General features: G+C 42.3%; 1 protein-coding gene across 4 annotated transcripts in view; it reads right to left on the bottom strand.

Annotated features, from left to right (window-relative positions):
• The window catches only part of LOC147705857 (uncharacterized), a 233,116-nt gene that overhangs the window by 133,467 nt on the left and 78,746 nt on the right, over window positions 1–20,903 (bottom strand). For all 4 annotated transcript variants that reach the window (XM_086932296.1, XM_086932297.1, XM_086932298.1 and 1 more), the window contains 2 exons: window positions 16,757–17,212; window positions 2,043–2,249 (listed from right to left, as the gene is read on the bottom strand). In XM_086932296.1, coding sequence (XP_086788422.1) covers window positions 2,043–2,249; window positions 16,757–17,212 — 663 coding nt within the window. The remainder of the gene's footprint in view (window positions 1–2,042; window positions 2,250–16,756; window positions 17,213–20,903) is intronic.

Below are 20,903 nucleotides of genomic sequence, written 5' to 3' on the forward strand. Positions count from 1 at the left end.
AAACACAGGAGATTCTGAAGTTATATGAACGTATGAAAAGACCAGCAGTGGGGAAGTGGAGGTTCAAAATACAACATGAATATTTTCCCCGTTTGTACAGTCATTCACACTGGGGCTGACTGTACTCAGCGCAAGGCTTGCCCTATGAAAAGTCAATGCTTTGCTCTAAATGCTGAAACAACAGTTTTTTTTTCTTGTGTTGGCTGTCAACACCGTTCTCCCAGAGAGATTCAAATGTTGGCAATACACATCTTCTTTCTCGTCTGCTCCATGGGGGTCAAAATCGCCAACAGTTCATCACACGTGCAGGACAATTCTCCGTCAAGCCACAGGCAGTGCACCTTCTCTCACATGCACATCTCCCCTGTCGCGTTCAGATAGCGCCTGCCCACTGTGGTGACAGGGGAAACTGCCACACACACGCGCGCGAAGCAAGACCTTCATTAACCAGCAGGGTTACAGGGGTGAGGAACGCTTCTCAAAACAGGTCAAATGCCAGTCAAAGTATGTCGATTGCACGCCGGTGACAATCCATGGAACCAAACAGCCGCGTTAAACGCTGAATCTTTACTCGCAGTACAGTGCGTGCCCCCTCACGTTTATTCCACACTTCTCCTGCCTTCGCCTTGACTGATCTCTCTCAGTATTGTTTCAGGCAGCAATCAGTTCAGTCAACGTGGCTGCCAGTCCCCGACAGCCCTGCTCTTCTGCTCCGGATGGGGACACAGCGCGCCTCGCTCTCGCCTTTACACTCGGCTCAGAGGCGCTAAGGTTACACGCTAGCCAGGCTCCGGCACGAACGGGACGTCTCCCACACACTAATAGCTGAAAACACGTAGCTCGCCACAGTCTAGGGGTTGCGCGCAAGGATGGCAGACAGGCGTACCTCACTTGTCAGGAGAGTTTCGGATGAAAAGTCTACACCGACCTGCAGTTGCCTTCACACGTATTCCGCCATGGCACTTCAACTCCCTCTGCACCTTCTTCGGGTGTTAGACAAACACCATCCACCCTGGGCTGCGTCTTCCTCCGGTCCGTTCTCCGCGTAGTAACACGATGCCCTTTCCAGTCAGCCGGCTGGTTTTCCTCGAGTCTGCTGTCCTACTTTTCTTCCTTCTGGCGTGTTGAGGTCGCAGAAGGTTACCCTCCTCGCCAGTGTGGTGACGGCTTAAATGACAGTCGGAGCCGTCACGTATGTAAACAGGAGTGTTTATTAATTAAGTACAAACACCTGCGACCTCAGCCACAGCCTCGCAATGCAGCCTCCTCAGCTGGTGTCCCCGGCGCTCGCCTTGGAACGCTGGTCGCGGTGACATTCTAAGTGATGTCACCGCGAGCAGCACCATCACACGCGGAGACGCCGGGGGTGGAAAGAAGAGGGAGGTACCACAAAGCCACATCATCTATGTGACCATTATTCAAGAGAGAGTCAAAACTATGGGCCTCATTTGGTGCTTTGAGGGATCTGAAAATCCTCTAACTTTAAGAGAAAGCTCTCAATACAGATCACAATTCACAGGTTGAATTTCTTTTAACACAGGGATATTGCTTGGTAGGAAATTCGCCTGAAGATTCCACCCCCTATTTACAGACTCCAAAATCGGGAGAATTTTCCAATCCCCCCCAAATTCTAAATTAGGCCCTTTACCTAAATGTAATTTTAATTTACTGAGTTCAGTTTAAGTTTAACAGTCATTATGGCTCTTTAGTTCACTTTTTGTTGCAGTAGTTAAAAGAAAATTAGTATCTTATTATTAGTTTTTCCGTTAATGCCAACCACTAAACTCTCAAAACTGCCAATTTTAATAATTAAATATCACCGAAAACAACAATGCAGTTAAACTAAATTATAACTTAAACCTTTCTGTTACAGTCGACACCATGTATGAATCTTGACCCATCCCTTTCCACATACAAGTGCCTGGAGAATGGTCTTTGATTCTGCAGACATATTTCATAGACTATAATAAATTAACATAATGAAGAGGGAACAATTTAAAGAATACAGTATTATGTACTATGATTAAAAAAGCGGTATTTACCTTGACGGGAAGTTGGGACATGTTTTAATCCATGCGCCTTTTGCATAAATCCTGAAGGATGCAGATGGAAAGTGTAGTGTGGCTTGGGATGCCCGCCCTCTATCTTACAAGGAAAGGTTCTGTGTCCTCCTTCATTGTGTTCCACGTCTATTAACTTTGACATTTCCTGTGTTCTCTTAGCATTCACATTTTTGCTAGAACTGTTAGCTAAAATAAAAGGAAAACATAACTGAGAAACGTTTACAAAAGAGGACAATGTTTGATGCAGCAATTAAGTGCCAGCAATGAAAACATACTTCACTTTGCTGCCACTTGGGGCTGGAAAAGAGGGAAAACAGTGCGTATGCAATCATTTATTGATAAGGAACAAGGTACTTACCTTTGGCTACACTCTTTCTGGTAGGTACTCTATCTAACTGGAGATTCCCTACCTTAGAATATCCCTCCGGTACAAAACTGGAGATGAATAATTCTGCAGCAGTGCTCACGGGCGCCTCTAGGTGGTGTTGTAACTCCATACTGCCCTTGAAGTGACAGAGTAGAGCTGCATTTACTTGTTACTCCTGTGTGCAGAGCATGGGCAATTGTTCGTAATAGTATGCCATTTACAAATTAGAGACCTGTTTAGATAAGAAAAAGAGGCCGCTCCCAAGAGTGGAGTCGTGGGAGGGCAGTGAGGAATCTGGTTAGATAGAGTGTCCACCAGAAAGAGTGCAATAGAAGGTAAGTAATATGTTATTCTGGTGGACATACCAAACCCCAGATTCCTAATTTCAGAATAAATACCAAAGCAATAAATCCTCAAGGTGGAGGGTCTGTGGAGTGGGCTCAGACAAAAAAAAGGAGACAAAATGTCCTTCTCGGCAAACTTGGTAGTCAAGGCTGTAAAAACAAAATGCCCTTCTCCATAAACCTGGCAGTCAAGGCAGTAGTGCTTTGTGAGGTCCAATAGACCTTGTGTCACGTTCTAGGTAGAGGCCTTGGCCCTGGTAGAAATGGCTCTCAGAGAGCTGCTTATTAGCCTATGTGCAGCAGTTTTCAAGGCAGAGGGCCATACTTCTCAACAAATTCCTCTTCTACAGTGCCATTCACCATTCTTTGCTCCAGAGAACACTTCTTCCGTGATATGATCAACAGAAAAAGTCCAAACCAAACTTGCAGCTCCTCCCCTTTTAGGGGGTCAGGCAAAAATGTTGGTACATTGATTGGCTAATGTGGAAAGTCACAACTTTCACTAAGAAGGCCTACCGACTCCTCAGCACCAATCTGTCTAAAAAAAAGTTAGTAGGGTGGTTGCAATGAAAGCGCCTGCAGTTCACTCATGGGACATGCAATGAGTAATACAGTGTTCAAGGTCAGGAGATACAGGAAGGAGCAACACATTGACTTGAAAGACTTATACACATGAGGAATGTCAAGACCTAGTTAAGGTCCCACTATGGCATCACAAGTGATTTAAACAAGGACAAAGTGCAAGACCTTCTAGGCTAATAACAAAACAAACATAAGGATTTACGAAACAAATTTTTCCAGCAACTGACATAAAAGAATTATGTAGAGGAAAATTTGGAGAAGATGATGGCATCTACCACACCACTTCATGTGGTAGATTGAAAACAGTTAACTGCTGCCACTCAATTTTGTAGCATGGAGGTGTAACTTGCATATATGGCAGGAACCTGCCCTGCTGCTGAGACAAGTGTTCCTCCTAAAGTAGTAGTCTTATTGGAAGACAGACGCTCATGGAGGATAGATGTTCATGGATGGCTTGGTCTCAGTTTTTTTTTATCTTCTTCAGAATTTAAGACAGGAGCAGTAGTGTCGGAAAGGCAATCACTTGCACTATTCAGCCGGAATGAGTCTCCTAAAAAGTGTTGTTGCGGAAACCCCAGCACGCAAAGTTTTTGATACTGCAAATTCATGACTGTGCAAAAAAATCTAGCCAGGGCTCTCCTTTGGTGAAAGACATGATGTGCCACCTTGGGATGTAAACACCACAAGTGAACTGCCAGACGTCTTCTGCTCAGTCCGTTCACTCTGGCATTCAGGGACCTCACCAAGAGGTTGGAGAACAGCAAGATGTCCTAGTGCACTAGCCCCCTCTAAAGACACAAAGCCTCTTGACACAGGACTCAGGACCCTACTCTGCCCTCCTTGTTGCAGTTCCACACAGCAGTGGTGTCGGTGAGAACCTGCACCACCCTCCCCTTGGTGGATAGCAGGAAGACCTTCAGGGTCAGATCAAAGGCCCATACCTTGAACAGGTTGACACACAGCTAGCCCACCACTGGTGATCAGAAGTCTGTACCTGGTGGTCCGTCTCCTTCGTTGCCGGCTTAGCGTGAATGCTTGCCAGCTGCCGAAAGGAGCTGATTTGTGTGTGTGTATATATATATATATATATATATATATATATATATATATATATATATATATATATATATATATATATATATATATATATATATATATATATGGTTCTACTTATTGGATGTTTGTCATTCTGATATAACTTCATTTATTTATTCACCTTACTCTATGTTTTTAATTGGTTTGGGATTTTTCCTATGTTCTGCTTTTACTTTAATACTGTTTGAGTGCTGCAGAAATACTTTACATATTGCCTCCAAGTTAAGCCGGTCTGCTTAAGCACAGTTTAATTTAGTGACTTTTGTGGTTCATCCTGACAAGAATTTTGGCTGTTGATTGAGTAGGGTTTTCACCTCCTCAACCAATGACATTTTTTACGACAAAGCTGATGGCTGCTGTTGTTCGTTATTATAGTATTTAGCAGAGTGGAGGAAGAGAAGCTCCGGGGAACAGATGGTCATGCCCATAAATACCAAATGTAAGATGCTAGAGGCCTAGCTCAAGAAGCCCTTAAGGAATAATTCAATCAAGTCTCATGTATTTAAGGATGTCATAAGCAGTGAGATCTTCTGCTCCCAGGCCTTCCTTCCTTCTGTTAAGTGATACTTTGAAGTCAATGACAGCAGAAGATGTAAACCTCGGGACACCTTCTCTAGTTGAACATATTTTTCTGCTCTTCAAACTGTAATTACCAAAGAGTGATCACCTGCTTTGAGTACTTAGTTGATAGCCACCGAGATCCCCTACTGCATAAGAAGTTTTGAGTTAAAGGGTCTCAGTGTAGAACTGGTGTATCTGCTTTACCCCTATCTATTTGTTATCCACAACTATAGGCTTCGTTTTCCTCCTAAAGTGTGTAGTCTGATGTGGGGGCTGTTCACAAATCTTTTATTCAGAAGACTCATGTTGATCAGGAACATCAGGTTATATGCTAGGAAAACTGAATATTGTTCCAAACTCATCATTTATTCATTTACATCTAAGGTTTTGTAGGACAGGAGTTCAAGCCAATATATAATTATATTCAACATTTAGCTGGTTACAAGTCCAAAATACGTTAGCTACAAACAAGAAGTCCTAAATGACCGAAGCAAGATCAGAGAAATGGGCATAAACAATGACCTATGTTTTTATGGAAAAAATAATAATGTGGGCCTGCTTTCGAAGTACAGGGGTTCACTTGAGATGCATACTGTGGTATATTTACAGCAGCATTGAGGTAACATTATGCAAAAACAGGAGAACTTTCGGCCCTTTGAAAACCAGTAGTAAAGAGAGCAATAGTAACTTTGAAATGTCTTTATATTGACCTCGGGACGAAAATTCTGAGTGTAAGGGACAAGGTAAGTGACATTCTAAGGGTTAGAGCTGGTACATCGATAATTTATGGTTACTGGGAAAAGAAACAGTAAGGGTAAAGTTAGTGTAAGGCATAACCTTAGGAATAGAAAAAGAGTTAAGTAAGGGAAAGAGATTAAGAGTAAGGCTTACTGTAGGGTTTGGTAAATGGTAAACCATAATGAAAAGGCTTCAAATTATATATAGAACAATATATGGAGGGAAGGGGCATCTTCCCCGTTTATAAAGAAAAGGGCATCAGAACTAAGCTGATAAGTTAGGGATAGGCTTCCCGAGAATATTCTGCAAGATTAATTTTGAAGTGATTACCCTGAAAATAAAATTGCAGTCATAGCAAGGTTACCCTTTCAGATTTTTTCACCATGTGCGTCTCCAGAGTCATCCAGGTAACCCTCAAATGAGAAGGCTGAAGTTCAATATCCTAGAGTGCCTTGGCCTGTGTTGTGATCAAGCTTTCCAACTTCTGGTAGAAACTCAGTGTATAATGTCTTTTAAAGTATGTATTACTTTTACAATTTACATATTTCAGAGATGCAGTTAGTGCACATCCTCCCCATTATAGTGAACGTAACATTTCTGTGTCTCAAACAAATATGTATGTATTTCTATTGAACATCAACACTAGCAAAGCCAAACTTGTACTGGTCATTGCTGGTCAGCACAAACATATGGCAGTCCTAGAAATCAAATATCCTTATCATTTACCTATATAATCTGATGGATTGTGTCTGAAGTACATTAGTATACGGTTATAAATTTAAATATTCTTGTGAAACAACTAATTATAAATGCTACATAGGTTGCCACTTACAGATCTATGGAGGTTTATCTTCACTTTTTCCAGTTGGGGAGATTAGGCTATAGTCCCAAATAGCAGACGGGTAATGGAGAAGTAACTCCTAAACACCCAACACCTATTTTTAATCCTGCCAAGTGGGACCACCAATAAACAAATGTATACGGTACGCACTTAAACCATTTTAACTTAGTATTCCTTTCTGCATTAGGGATCCCTCTTTTAGAGAACTTCCTCGCTTTCTTGTTTTAAAAGAAATCAGTGCTCCAACACCCTGTGTGTTGGTCAGCACCAAGGTGTTGATAGCGGCCCTATGATGAAGCATTCCACTACTTTGTGGGTGAGGGCAGTCTTAAGAAAACTAATAGATTTCCTTTAAGTCAGTCACTGTTATCCACAAATTCTTGCACTTTTGCTTTTACTCCCTATTATGCACATCCAATGTATGATTAATTAGGATACCATCCATTCTTTAGCTGTTCTATTTAAGCAGCTGGTTCCCATCCTTCCCTTTTTGTGAGGTATATCTTGCCCCAAACAGTCAACAACAAATGGTCATCTCCATACCACTGATGTTATAGAATGGCCACATCTCCGACCACCTCCCATTGTAGCAGCTCTCTCCTCCGTTTGGACACAAGTGCAGTGCAGGGTGATTTCAGTGTCACTGCAATATGTATTTTGGGCGGCAATAGTGCTAGATCTATACATTTGCTTTCTAATTTTGTTCTTCGTGTCTGGGCATCAGGCTATGTAGATGAGCCTAAGGTTTATAAATGCGGGCCCGGTCTTTAAGTACAGCTAAAAGGGCCAAAAGTACAGACCGATATGGCTTTACGAAGAGGCATAAGATATGGTAAAAGTTTGCATCTTCATGTTGCATCTCGTAAAACTGTCTGGTATCATTTGTAATATGGGTTGTATGAGTTGAGGAGTAACGCTAGTTCGATGTGCTAACTCAGGCTGTATTAATTTGAATCTAACATTCCTGGAGACCTTGACATGGGAACTCAGGACAAGGACTATTTTGTGTCTGTCATCTCTCTACTCTTCTCCACTGTCCATTATCCTTTAGTTGTTACAGCTTAGTGTTGTTCATAACCTAAATAGCACCATACAACTGTGTAATCATTTTCTTAGTACCAGCCATTGTGAAACATTGATTTGGCACACCATGTGTTACATCACATTCAAAGTCCTTTACAAGGAATCCGTATGCTAACAATTGACCATTGGGGATACTGTTGTCTAAAACTAATCATGAAGCAACGTGTCTCCCAATAAACCCCTCACACTGGAAATGTCTGTTTCAGTACACAACTTTATGCTAGCTGCCATTAATGCCTCCCAAAAACAGAAATAACACCACAATGATAGATTTGGGGCACCTCAACAACCCGGGTTTGTATGTTTGAGGCATCGCATTGATCAGCGTGTAATTCTGTTGCAGGTATTTATTTGATAATTACGTTTCCCAGCTGTACCAAACATCACCACAGAGTTTCATAAAAACAAAACAAAAAACGGTAATGGAAGAAATGCCTGAGTTATTGTCACAAACTGGCAAGCACTTCGGCCCCATTCCAGACCATCGCTTCTCACCTACTCTGCCCTTCTAGCAAGCAACCTGCCTTATGCAATCAGCCTTGGGCCTGCTCCAACAGGAACAGTCCAGACCCAACTGACATAGTTGAGCGTGGCTTAACAAGCAACAGCCTCAGGAGATAAGAGTTGATCAATTTGAAAGGTGGCTGAGAAAAACTGACCGTACAAATACTAAAAAAGATCAAAGAATCACTCAAATCATAGCAATTAATGGCTATCTTTCTAATAAAACGGAGGACTTAAAACGTCAGTACTAGAACATTACATCTTTCAGAATACAGGAAGAACAGGTAAACACCGGTCCAGAGGGCTACTTAGTAAAACTGCTGTGGAATGCTATTTATCAACATAAAAAGTGTGGTGACGCAAATAGCAATAGAACAACTGAAAAGGAAAAAAACTCATGACCCTGTCAATTGATAACATCGTATCAACAAGGCCGAAATAGCATTATGAGAAGCATCAGGAGAGGCGACAGAAAAGTTCATTTGAAGGCAGATCAGCATCCAGAAAAAATTGCGAAAGACCACTGTCTGATTAACACAAAAAGGCAGTGTAATGATACAAACGGCACGGACAATGAGTTAAGAAGAAATCAGACACCACCTTCTCACAAGCAAACAAAAGAGAACATATCAAATATAACAAATAGGTTCCTATTTATGCCACATTATCAGTGACAAGGTCTGCAAGATTATCTGAACAGAGGGAACATCTTACGCCTCATGGCAGAAATCCCAACATTACAACATCTAATGTCTGCAGACCGAATAGCAATAGAATTTGTTAATCCTGGAAACAACATAGGAAATGAAGGCACCCTAGCAACATGGAGGAATAAAAAATAGTAACAGCGATCCTGCAAGAAACCATAACATTCGAAGTCTGGGGAATATCAGTCACCAGCCCAGTAATACAACGTTATCCATCTCCATTCCTAATATTAAGCATTTCCCAAGCACAGACTTCATCAAAATGTATAGTCACCTCGGTACTGCGAGGTGCCAAAGGTGCAGATGGTACAAACACAGAGCAACAGAGGAAAACAAACCTAGGGCTGCCCATCACCGGGTGGATGGGAGAATGAAGCTGCAGTATAATTGGCAAGACAGCGCTCTCCCCCGTAAAATATTCTATCCTGGAACATCGCAGGAGCAAAAGGAATCCTATAAGACAGCGGAAAGTTAGAGTCCTGAAATAGACACAAAATAATTGTGTCCCAAGAAACCTGGCTGACAACCCCAGTTGAGGTCCCTGACAGGATAGGCTATCATGTGAATGCAATAAGAACTCAGCAATACGGAAGAGCTAAGGGGGGCCTTGCTGTTTATATCTCTACGATTCAGAAAAGGGGGTGGTGATGAACAGAGTGTCTGAATTGAGCAGACCACTCTTACCCAGTCCAAAGATCAGGGCTTGATCCATCACCGTTATTTATCTCACTGCACCATCCCAGCTCAGAACCTGGCTATATGCAAATCAGTCTGTCCCTGGCCCAGTGCATCATGGGAACAGGGCAGACTAAACTAGCAAGCCAATTCTTCACCAGAAAGGAGACAAGCGACCGGTCCCCGGTAGCTTGTTTCCTTCCCAGTATAAGAATTGGCTTATGTAGTTTGGTTTGCCCTGTTCCCATCATGCACTGGGACAGGAACAGACTAATTTGCATACAGCCAGGTTCTGAAACTGGGATGGTGCAGTGAGCTAAAAAACGGTGTTGGATCTAGCCCTGATCTCTTGACTGGGTGAGAGCTTTCTGCTTAATTCAGAGACTCTGTCCCTCACCACCCCTTGTTGTAAATATTTTTGTCCACCCTAAGCGTGGAAGGGTATTCTCAGATGTGAGACCCTTGCTCATTGCACCATCAGGATTCAAGCAAACCGGGCCGAAGACGGCTGTAATGCCAGAAACCGGTCCCCGGGAGCTTGTTTCCTTCCCAGTGTAAGAATTGGCTTTTGTAGTTTGGTTTGCCCTGTTCCCATCATGCACTGGGACAGGAACAGACTAATTTGCATACAGCCAGGTTCTGAAACTGGGATGGTGCAGTGAGCTAAAAAACGGTGTTGGATCTAGCCCTGATCTCTTGACTGGGTGAGCGCTTTCTGCTTAATTCAGAGACTCTGTCCCTCACCACCCCTTGTTGTAAATATTTTTGTCCACCCTAAGCGTGGAAGGGTATTCTCAGATGTGAGACCCTTGCTCATTGCACCATCAGGATTCAAGCAAACCGGGCCGAAGACGGCTGTAATGCCAGAAACCGGTCCCCGGGAGCTTGTTTCCTTCCCAGTGTAAGAATTGGCTTTTGTAGTTTGGTTTGCCCTGTTCCCATCATGCACTGGGACAGGAACAGACTAATTTGCATACAGCCAGGTTCTGAAACTGGGATGGTGCAGTGAGCTAAAAAAGGTGTTGGATCTAGCCCTGATCTCTTGACTGGGTGAGAGCTTTCTGCTTAATTCAGAGACTCTGTCCCTCACCACCCCTTGTTGTAAATATTTTTGTCCACCCTAAGCGTGGAAGGGTATTCTCAGATGTGAGACCCTTGCTCATTGCACCATCAGGATTCAAGCAAACCGGGCCGAAGACGGCTGTAATGCCAGAAACCGGTCCCCGGGAGCTTGCTTCCTTCCCAGTGTAAGAATTGGCTTTTGTAGTTTGGTTTGCCCTGTTCCCATCATGCACTGGGACAGGAACAGACTAATTTGCATACAGCCAGGTTCTGAAACTGGGATGGTGCAGTGAGCTAAAAAACGGTGTTGGATCTAGCCCTGATCTCTTGACTGGGTGAGAGCTTTCTGCTTAATTCAGAGACTCTGTCCCTCACCACCCCTTGTTGTAAATATTTTTGTCCACCCTAAGCGTGGAAGGGTATTCTCAGATGTGAGACCCTTGCTCATTGCACCATCAGGATTCAAGCAAACCGGGCCGAAGACGGCTGTAATGCCAGAAACCGGTCCCCGGGAGCTTGTTTCCTTCCCAGTGTAAGAATTGGCTTTTGTAGTTTGGTTTGCCCTGTTCCCATCATGCACTGGGACAGGAACAGACTAATTTGCATACAGCCAGGTTCTGAAACTGGGATGGTGCAGTGAGCTAAAAAACGGTGTTGGATCTAGCCCTGATCTCTTGACTGGGTGAGAGCTTTCTGCTTAATTCAGAGACTCTGTCCCTCACCACCCCTTGTTGTAAATATGTTTATATCTCTACAGCATTAAAAATTAACTCAACACAGCTGACAACGACTTCAGCCATGCAAATAATAAAAATGGAACTGGGCACATTCGCAGGGTTAAGCCCCATTAAACTCATCAATATCTATGCTCACCCGAAATCTAAGATGAAGAAAGACCTTTTTAAGAAAGTTACTGTTGTCATTGCGGAATTTCGCTTTGAACAGCCAACTTGGGAAATAATCCTTACAGGAGATTTTAATGCATATCTACTACACACTCAAGAAGAGGAAGACAATATCATCGCATCAAACGAAATTTGGGCGGTAGAAACGCAGCGGTTTCCCGTTCAAAAACACAATGACAAAGTAGGCCAGCAATTTACAAGGGACCTCTAACATCTAGGTATGCGCATATTAAACGGGAGAATAAAACAGGATAAACCTGCCAACTGCACGTATATTGGCCCCTGCTCAAGTTCTATCCAGGACTATACAATAGTAACCCTCCCTCTTTTAGGGCAAATAAAGAGTTTTTAAATCAAATGCTCACCTGACCGCGATCATTCAGCACAGCAGATCGAATTAAAAATAACATCATTTAAACATCAAGAAGCTCCAGAAATCGAGGGAGAAACATCAACAATCAACTTGAAGCGTTTGAGTGGACGTGTACCACACTACCGCATATAGCTGTAATAGCCAAAAATCTAATGCCAATCCTTGAGTCAGAAAATAAAACTACCATAGAAATATGGATCACATTTTTGGCAAAGCTAGCCGATGCAGGAGTATCCGTCAACAAGATAAATAAAAAAATGCACAGATAACACCAGCCAGCTTAGTCAAGCATCACAAACTTTAAGATATCTCCTGAGAAAGTCCCTTAGGAATGCTAAACATCATAGCCCGCTATCGAAAGTATGGGAGGAAGTACGCTCTTTAAAGATAAAATACAAGAAACAAATTTGGATTGATAAAAAAACTGAAGAAAACAACTTCTGGACAAAAATACTTCATAATGCAAAAAAATCTGACCCCAGAGCATTCTAGGCGCAGGTGAACTCTATGGACAGACCCTCCAAAATCATAAATATGACCAGCGTTGCCGAGCATGCATGAGTACAGCTCCTCATTTCCACATTCTCCATAAACAATTTGGAACAGCTGCCATCAGCTGGAATTTCCATGCACGAAAAGCAAAAAGATACCCCTGACTCTACTCTCGTCCATTCTGAAGTACAAATTTTGCAAATCATAAGGAAAAGTTGGCTTGATAGCGCACCAGGACCGAATGGTATGCCACAGGCAGTCTACAAACAAGATCCAAATTACTGGGCAAGTAAGTTCTGTAGTTTGTTCAAGATGATTGGCACTACCAGTCGTATTCCAGAAAGTTGGAGAGGTGCGATTATTAATCCGATATATAAGGGCGGGGACCACACAGATCCAGCAAACTACCGCCTGATCGTGTTGATAGATGCGGAGGCCAAATATTATGCATCGCTGATCCTAACTGATTTAGTAAACTTGTCAGATGAGAATAAAAAAATCCCAATAAACCAGTCAGGCTTCCGGCGTGGCACAGGCACAATTGCAAACGTATTAGCAATAGGGCTAATCTCCGAGAAAAGTCTACGACAGCGGCAGGGACTCCATCTATGCTTCGTGGATTTCAAGGCGGCCTTTGACAATGTTAGCCGACACACACTATGGGCCAAACTGAAACTCCAGAGTCTACCAGACACAATTTTAAACCCAACCATGTATCTTTACACTAACACTTGGATGCAAGTTAAAATCGCCAATGGCCAAAGGCTCACAAGGAAGATCCCTACTAACGAAGGGTTAAAACAAGGCTGTGTCTTGGCCCCGCATTTGTTTAAACTATTCATGGCCGATCTAACACCAAGGCTAGACAGGGTCAATTCACACCCGCCACGGCTGGGCACGCTGCCACTAACACACTTGTCCTATGCTGATGATGTGGTCCTTCTAAGTCAGACAAGAATCGGCCTGCAACGATTAATCCAGGAGCTAGCTGATTTCGCTAACAAACACCTGATGGAAATAAATATAAAAAAAACTAAGGTCCTGATCGTAACACATTGTCGCCCCAAACAGCCGAAATTTACAAATCGACAACATTGAGTTGGAAGTAGTCGATGGCTATTAATAGCAGTGGATTCATTAGGACCAAAGGTTCACATTCGCCACACAATATGAAATAATTTTAAAAAAGGGAACCGCTCTACTGTTTGCATTTTGCAGGATATCAAAACAGTTAAAAGGCCCATTGTTCACCCCACTCCTGGCAGTCATTAAAGCAAAACTACTTCCAACTATTGCCTATGGAAGCGTGGTCCACTATGTAAACAGCACACAAATCCTAGACAAAATCCAAATGCGAGTGTACAATAGAGTATTTTGTTTGCCATGTGATGCCTCACCAGCTCAGGTACGTCTAGAGTTCGGATTACACCATCAAATACTCCATAAGAGGTATGAGACAATTAAATTCTAGTACAAAATATGGCTCAATCGTTACCTAGAAATCAACTCTGCACTCTGGGAAGCCTTGCAATATGATCCAAAATCCCACTATGCGAAGTACCTAAATACCTCGCTAAAAATAACAAAGATGGCAGACATTTGGCAAAGGAAATTACCATGGACATCATTTCAGCTGATCGTGAAAAAAGCAGCAAACTCGCACTCTTTAACTAAAGATAAAGCAACCTTAAGCCGACGTGCGGACACATGGATGGTTTTATAATGCTATACAAGGCTTGAGCCAGCGGCATACTTGGGCCTCGCTTTTTCCCCCACCTAAAAAAGAAGTATTTGGAGTTGCGCATGGGGAAATTGCCCCCCAATGCTGACCAACCCAATTGGAGGACTCCAGGCCCAAAGGATTGTAATCTATGTGGAGCATCAGTTCAGGACTTTATACACCTGATATGTATTTGCCCGGTGTTAGAGTGCAGTTGTCGAAATTTACTTAGGATGAAGTTTAATGGAAAAGGCATCCGCACCTGTCTATCAGCAATACTTAAAACCCTAGACTCGGAGGACCCACAATTAATCTGTCAATTAGTAAAATTTTTAAACTATTTTGAGAATTTACTAAAAGAATAATACAGGTCATAATAATAATTTAGCAATTCATGCTTGTTTTTAAAAAAGGTACATATTATGCAAACTGAATTCAAATTTTAAATGTGGTATTAATTGTTTATATCTAACAAAGTACGTGAAGGAAATACATTTTATGTTTTGTAATATTGTAATGGTTTTAATTAACTGTACAATAAAGAATTTTTTCACTTTCACTGCTGTGAAAAGCCAGCACTGAATTATAAAAGCCTAAATATTATTTATGAAATCTAGAACATGCTCTGTCTACCATTTTCAAAAGTACCCAAAGAAAATTTCAAGGTTGCAACGTGGTTCTGCAAGCCAATACATACTGCGTTGAGTCCTTTCAGTTGCAAGATGACTGTGAACACTTGCAACAAGCGCAGAAGAGTGTCAACAGCTTGGCTGCTTAGTCCAAGAATATCATTAATTACCTTAACGTGGGAAATATTCATGGATTTTCCACCTGTAAACCTAAATCTCCCATTTGATTTATAGAGGTTTAATCTACATTTCAACAAAGACAAGTGTGACATACATTAAATTGTCTCTACAACAAGCTACAGAACTTGTTGTTCACGGAAAGGTCACAGAGTTTTCGAACAAAAATAGTCTACATAGAAAAGCACCAACATATAAATTTGAGGTAAACTGCAACTATCTATTAGACACAAATGTTATCACACTTATGTTTAGCATACAACTACGAAGGGTTGAAGAGTTACGAAAAGATATATTTTGTACTTTCTTAGAATATAAATAACTTGAGAGGGTGTAGTGTTAGAGGCACTCTTGTGGTTTGAGACCCTGTGATGACCTTTAACTACCATTATTTTAACTGACTTTAGTGTCTTATTTCGTCCTAGCCTGGATGTACGACAGTCCTGCATATGCCTTGCTTGTTTCTTGTAATCTTGCTGTCTTTCATTGGGAGCTGTCATAGAGTAAGACAGCTTTGCCAAGAATAGAACATGTGGGTTGAGCATTTGAAAGCGTGAAAGGGAGAAAGAGGTGTGTAATGTGCTCTTTGGTCTCGAAGTGTAGTGTTGTGGGCAGTGATGCACACATGTGCTCGGTGTTGTATGAGAATTATGAAGTTCTTACTATTGGCTTTGACATGGCCTAATGTCATCTTGTTTTCTGACTTTGCCTTGCTTCAGCTTTTCTGCATGCAAAGCAGCGCTTGCAAGTTTTTTGGGTTATGAGATTTATAAAGTGCTAACTATTTATTGCCTTTGACATGGCCTCATGTAATCCTTTTTCCCTGGCTGTGCCTTGCTTCAGCTTTTCTGCGTGCACAGCAGCGCTTGCAAGTTGCTTGGGTTATTCACGTTCAAGGTCTTTCTGTTTTGTTGCAGGATTGTTTATGTTTTCTGAAAGGCATTGTGAGCTGTGAGCTTCGTCAAGATAAAGGCTGGAACATGTGAGATTTGTAGAAAAGGGAAGTGAGAGCTCCGTCCTGTCGCGGGAATGCTTGCTTGGAACCTGGCCAGTTCTGGTAAGATTCCTTTGGCCCATGGGGGGGTCTTTCTCGAACCTTCTAGTGTGTTTAAAGCTGAGGGTGTGGACTTGGAAACTGGGAGTTTGGAATCCGAGCGAGGATGGATGCGTCTATCTCGGAGTGTGAACCCTGGATGCTGAGCTCTCAATCACGGCTGTTTACTTTCCCAGTCTGAGATGCGGTGCTTTGCACTAGGTGATGTATTGAGTTTTAGTTATTGCCATTGTGATGTGAGCCAGTGGCTGTGATCATTTGATGTGTGAGTGAGTGCGTTTTCTTTGTGATGTGTGAGTGAGTCAAAGTGCACCTCCAAAGTACTCATTTGATGTATATATAGCTTTCTGATCTCTTGCAGGACGTCCAGTATATTTACTTGATTCTTATCTCATATTATTTGCTGCTTGTTTATTCATCAGTATTATTCATTCATTAAATTTACCAAGTGTGTTATTATTGCTTGCATATTAACATATATATATATCTCTTTTTATATTTGAATCTTTTGCATTTGGCATCTGGGAAAGCTTTTGAGAGCATTGGGTAAAATAAAACCCCAAGCCTTATTCTAAGAGAGAGTCCTGGCATTTTGTTAAAAAAAAAACCTTTTCTAAAGGTGCTGTGTTAAAGTGTTTTGACTGGGCCGGGTGTTGGGCTACCGTGTGGAAGATTCTGTGTTATATGATAGGCACATATCAAAACAGAGGGATAGCTACAAGGCAGTGCCATAGAGAAAGAAGAAAAATTACTATTACATCACACAACTATGATTTCATATTACCTTTGGTCAACGGAGTATTAAATTTTGGTTTCCCAGCCTGTCTCCACAGATCCATCATTCGAGGAAACCAGTGAGGCAAGGATGTTGTGTTCTTGCCACCAGGTCCCCAACCAAGTCTCAAGTGATGGAAAACACGTCTTATACCCTTCATCTTTAGTCTGCACTGGTCAGCTGAACGGCAGAAACCTTCCTGGCGCATATCATCCTCAACCGTTTGCCATTCATGCAGGGTGGACATATGTTTAGACGACATTAGGAGTCCAAGGTGGGGTGATCGTCTCAAGGCATTAAGAAGACCCTCCAGCTCCTCTATGGACCAGTTCACACTGCGCCTTCTGACCTCAGTCCACTTTGCCGCTATTTTCCCTCTATGTCCATGCATCCATTTTCCCTGCTGACGAGACACTTGAAACGATCCAACTGTTGCCATGTCCTCTTCATGCCTTCTAGTAGTTCCTGTCATATTACAGGTAAACAAAAGGCATTAAAATGGTGTGCATTCAAAATATTATAGCTAGAACATGCTCACAAAATCTTGAGAAAGAAATCAGGGAGTACCATCACAGCTACAGAGAAAAAACATGTTTTGATAACGAAACACGCAATACGAAAACCATCTAAGGTATATTGTGATTACCAGTTACCAATATTATATTTTAAGTCATTTAAAGAAAACCAGGATCATGCAGTATTTTTCCCAGGACTGTTACCATTGTCTGTCTCCAGAGAAGGTGGGGTAAAACATATGTATTATTTGCCATTAAATCATTGCTACTTCTCTATAGTAGTAGGAGGAGGACATATTAACTAGCTCTGGGCGGAGTTCGCACAGTTGCACGACGCTGGGCTCTGCGAAGTGCAAAAAAAAACTCTGCCGCACTATGCGGAGCTCCGCAAGCGGTGGAGCACGATAGAGAAATGCTGTTTGGTGTGATTGCACAGTGCCGAATGCCTGTCCGCAATGTGCAATCATTGCAAACGGCACCTTGCACAACGCAAGCAGTCCCTGCTTTCCTATTCTGCCGCTCAAGTAGATTTGTACTCGAGCAGCAGCTTTCTCAACCCCGACAGGCTGTTTCTCAACGCAAGCATTTGGACCACTCGCAATGAGAAACCTGCCCCCCCCTACCCCTCCCCCCCCGAAATGAGAAATCTCTCCGGGCGGTTGATTTTCCACGCTCATGTTCGCCAACTTGATGTTGACGATCGCAAACAAGGAAAAATCTCACCAGGAGTTTCATTTTCCTCGCTCGCCAACTAGACGTTTAAGAACGCGAGCGAGTTCCCCGCCCAGGGTTAATATTAACTTCAGATGCGTAGCAAAACTCCATTCCATTAAACAGAGTTAGGACAAGAAAGCACAAATGGATAAGATTCATAAGAAAATGAATATTAATTTGACCAAATATTAAAACAAAACTTGTGAGCATAACACAGAGCAAGCAGTTAAGAAAGTCCTTAAGTGAATGAAGGCAGCCACGTTCATAATGAAAATTGAGTTCTTGAGAAAAACTTCAGCCTGTAAATTTAAATTCTGTGTAATCTACCTCGGAGTTTCTATACTCCAATCTGTCAATATTACAAAGAAACTCAACAGGAAATACCCTCTTTGCAGGCAGAAATGTATATCAATTAGGAAGCAACACCAAACTTATTGGAAACATGTAGAACTCAGTCTTTAAATGATTTTGAAGTCATAAGAGTTGATGACATTGAAATATCTTTGAGCAACAATGAAGGAACAAATATTAAACATGTTGAAGGAATTACTTGCATCATAACTACGAAAAACGATCTTCCTCCTAAAACGGAAGAGTTGAAATGTGTTAATATTATATTTTTTAGTATTCAGGAAGATCAAGTTAAATGAGGCCCAAAGGCTACTTAGTAAATCTGTTGAGGAACACATTCCTGAACTGAAAAAACAAGATATAAATTGTTAAATCAAGAATGTACTCTACCATTTCCAAAAGTACACAAATAAAAATACCAAGGTGGACTCGCATCACCCTCACAGGTGACGGTGGTTCACACTCTACAGATCCGATTGATTGACTGACCCAGTGCAAATCTTAGTTTACATAGGTACTTGTCAAATAAAATAAATGTTGATGGCTGCAATGTGATCCCTTTCCTTTCTTCTGATTCACATCAACTATAATATATAAAATATATAAACATCACCTCTTTACAATAGTCTAACAGACAGAAGATTCTGAAATGGTAAGTATATAAAAATATGCATTGTTTAAATTCAATAGGAATAATAGATACACACTAAGTGTCAATATATAAAGCGCAGAAGAAGAATTAGGACCTCGCCGACTGGAAGGATTGGGTGCTGCATTAACAAATGGAGCCCTCAGCTTTGGTTTCCAGACAATTGTGTATTTATATTAGCAGAAAGAGGACACATTCATTTCAAGTCAGTGTAATAACCTACAATTTAAGCTTAGCTACAATACAGTTTCATTCAACTGCATTAAATAGAGCTAAGTGGGTCCTAATAGAGTTTCACCAAATTCTAGTGGTTACTCTGTGAACTTAAAATTTTGTCAAGTGTACCTGGTGTTCTCTTTAGCCAATAACCAGGGCTTAGAGTGCAAATCTAGTGTTTCCAAGACAGTATATTAACCTCATATGCACCGGAGCCATCATGTACTGGTGCATTTCACAATCAAAATCACAAGAGAAAGCAGACAAAAAAACTGCAGCCTGAGAATGAGAGGGGACATCATGCTTCTTCATCCGCCGATAATCAGTCCTACAACAAGAGACCCAAAGCTAGCAATCTAACGGGTAAAGTTAAGCATCTGTTATCTTTACTGCCCACTTAGCGTTGAACTTGTTTGAGTAATCCTGAAGGACATGGTTAATCTTTTCATATGCCAACAGCTGCCAGAGTATAGGAAGCTACATTCTTTCATTTGGGTTTAGGCCTTTCTCACAGAGACTCAATATAGTCTTCTTGGACACCAGGAGGAGGTAGGAGATCCTCTAACCTCTGAGAGAGTGGAGGGAATACGAGTCCCTTTTGAACAGCCCCAGAAGACTGAGACAAGGGTCCCGGTGAAAGGCTGGCCCTCCACCTCTGATACAACAGCCAAAATTGGCTCAGACGATGGCAAGATCACAAAATATGGCAATGGTCCCCATCCCAGCACACGCCATTCAGTAAGTCCTGGGTTTGCTAGCATCTATCATGTGAGTTAGAGTGCACTGCCATCAATAGACGATCTTAAAGAGCACTTCCCTGCCTTGAGAGTGTTTACCGAAGTTGGCTGTTCGTGTATGGATAGCTTCCCATTGGTTTTGTCTAAAGCAACACCTTAAATATTCTCCCAAGTCCTCTTATAAGGGGGTGGACTCTGGGGTGAGCTGAGGAGCAGAGGTTTGTATATCTGGGAGATCAAGTGAAGAGTTGTTGTGAGACCCTGGAATTTCTCCAGGTACATAAGCAGTCTTGTGGCCCCCACTTTAAACAGGGGATGGAGGACCTAGTGCCTGATTTGCAGATAGTGGAACCTCTATCTCTCTTCCTCCGGTATGCGGCAATTCCGCATAATCTCCTCAAAGGGTGGATTGCTCCTCATGGAATAAATCCGAGACAATAGCAGCTGCTCGCGATCGAGGGCTAAAACGTGAACCTCTTCAGGCAGGAAGAAAAGTCTGTTCCCATGTATCGCGGTCAAGGGGGACGGGAATATGGTTGCTCCTTTATACTGGGAGAGGTAATCCCAAACTTCAAAGCTGGCCCTCATGACTGAGGAAAAGTAGAAGTTACAGCACCTCTGGCACTTCGGGGAGCCAGAAAAGCTCGGCAAGTGGCCTAGCTGCCATATTCAGGTTAATCAAGCAACAGGGTTTGTCTGTTTCCCCTCTCTACCGCACCAGAGCTGCTAGGTAATAAAGGCGGATATTAAGGACACCCAGTACGACGCGCTTTAGGGTGCATGTGATGGACTGGTGGCTGAGTTGAGATAGCTTCTCTGGTCAAATAAAGGACCAGCATATATCCATATATCCATCAGCTGTGCTATTACTGCCCTTTAAAGTGGAAGGGTCTGCAACAAATTCAAGATCTTCGGGAGGGAAGCCATTTTAAAGGAAGCTATTTTCCATCCCATAGAGAGGGTGTGGGGATGAC

Source organism: Lissotriton vulgaris, chromosome 7 (assembly GCF_964263255.1).
Source record: "Lissotriton vulgaris chromosome 7, aLisVul1.2, whole genome shotgun sequence".
NCBI lineage: Eukaryota > Metazoa > Chordata > Amphibia > Caudata > Salamandridae > Lissotriton > Lissotriton vulgaris.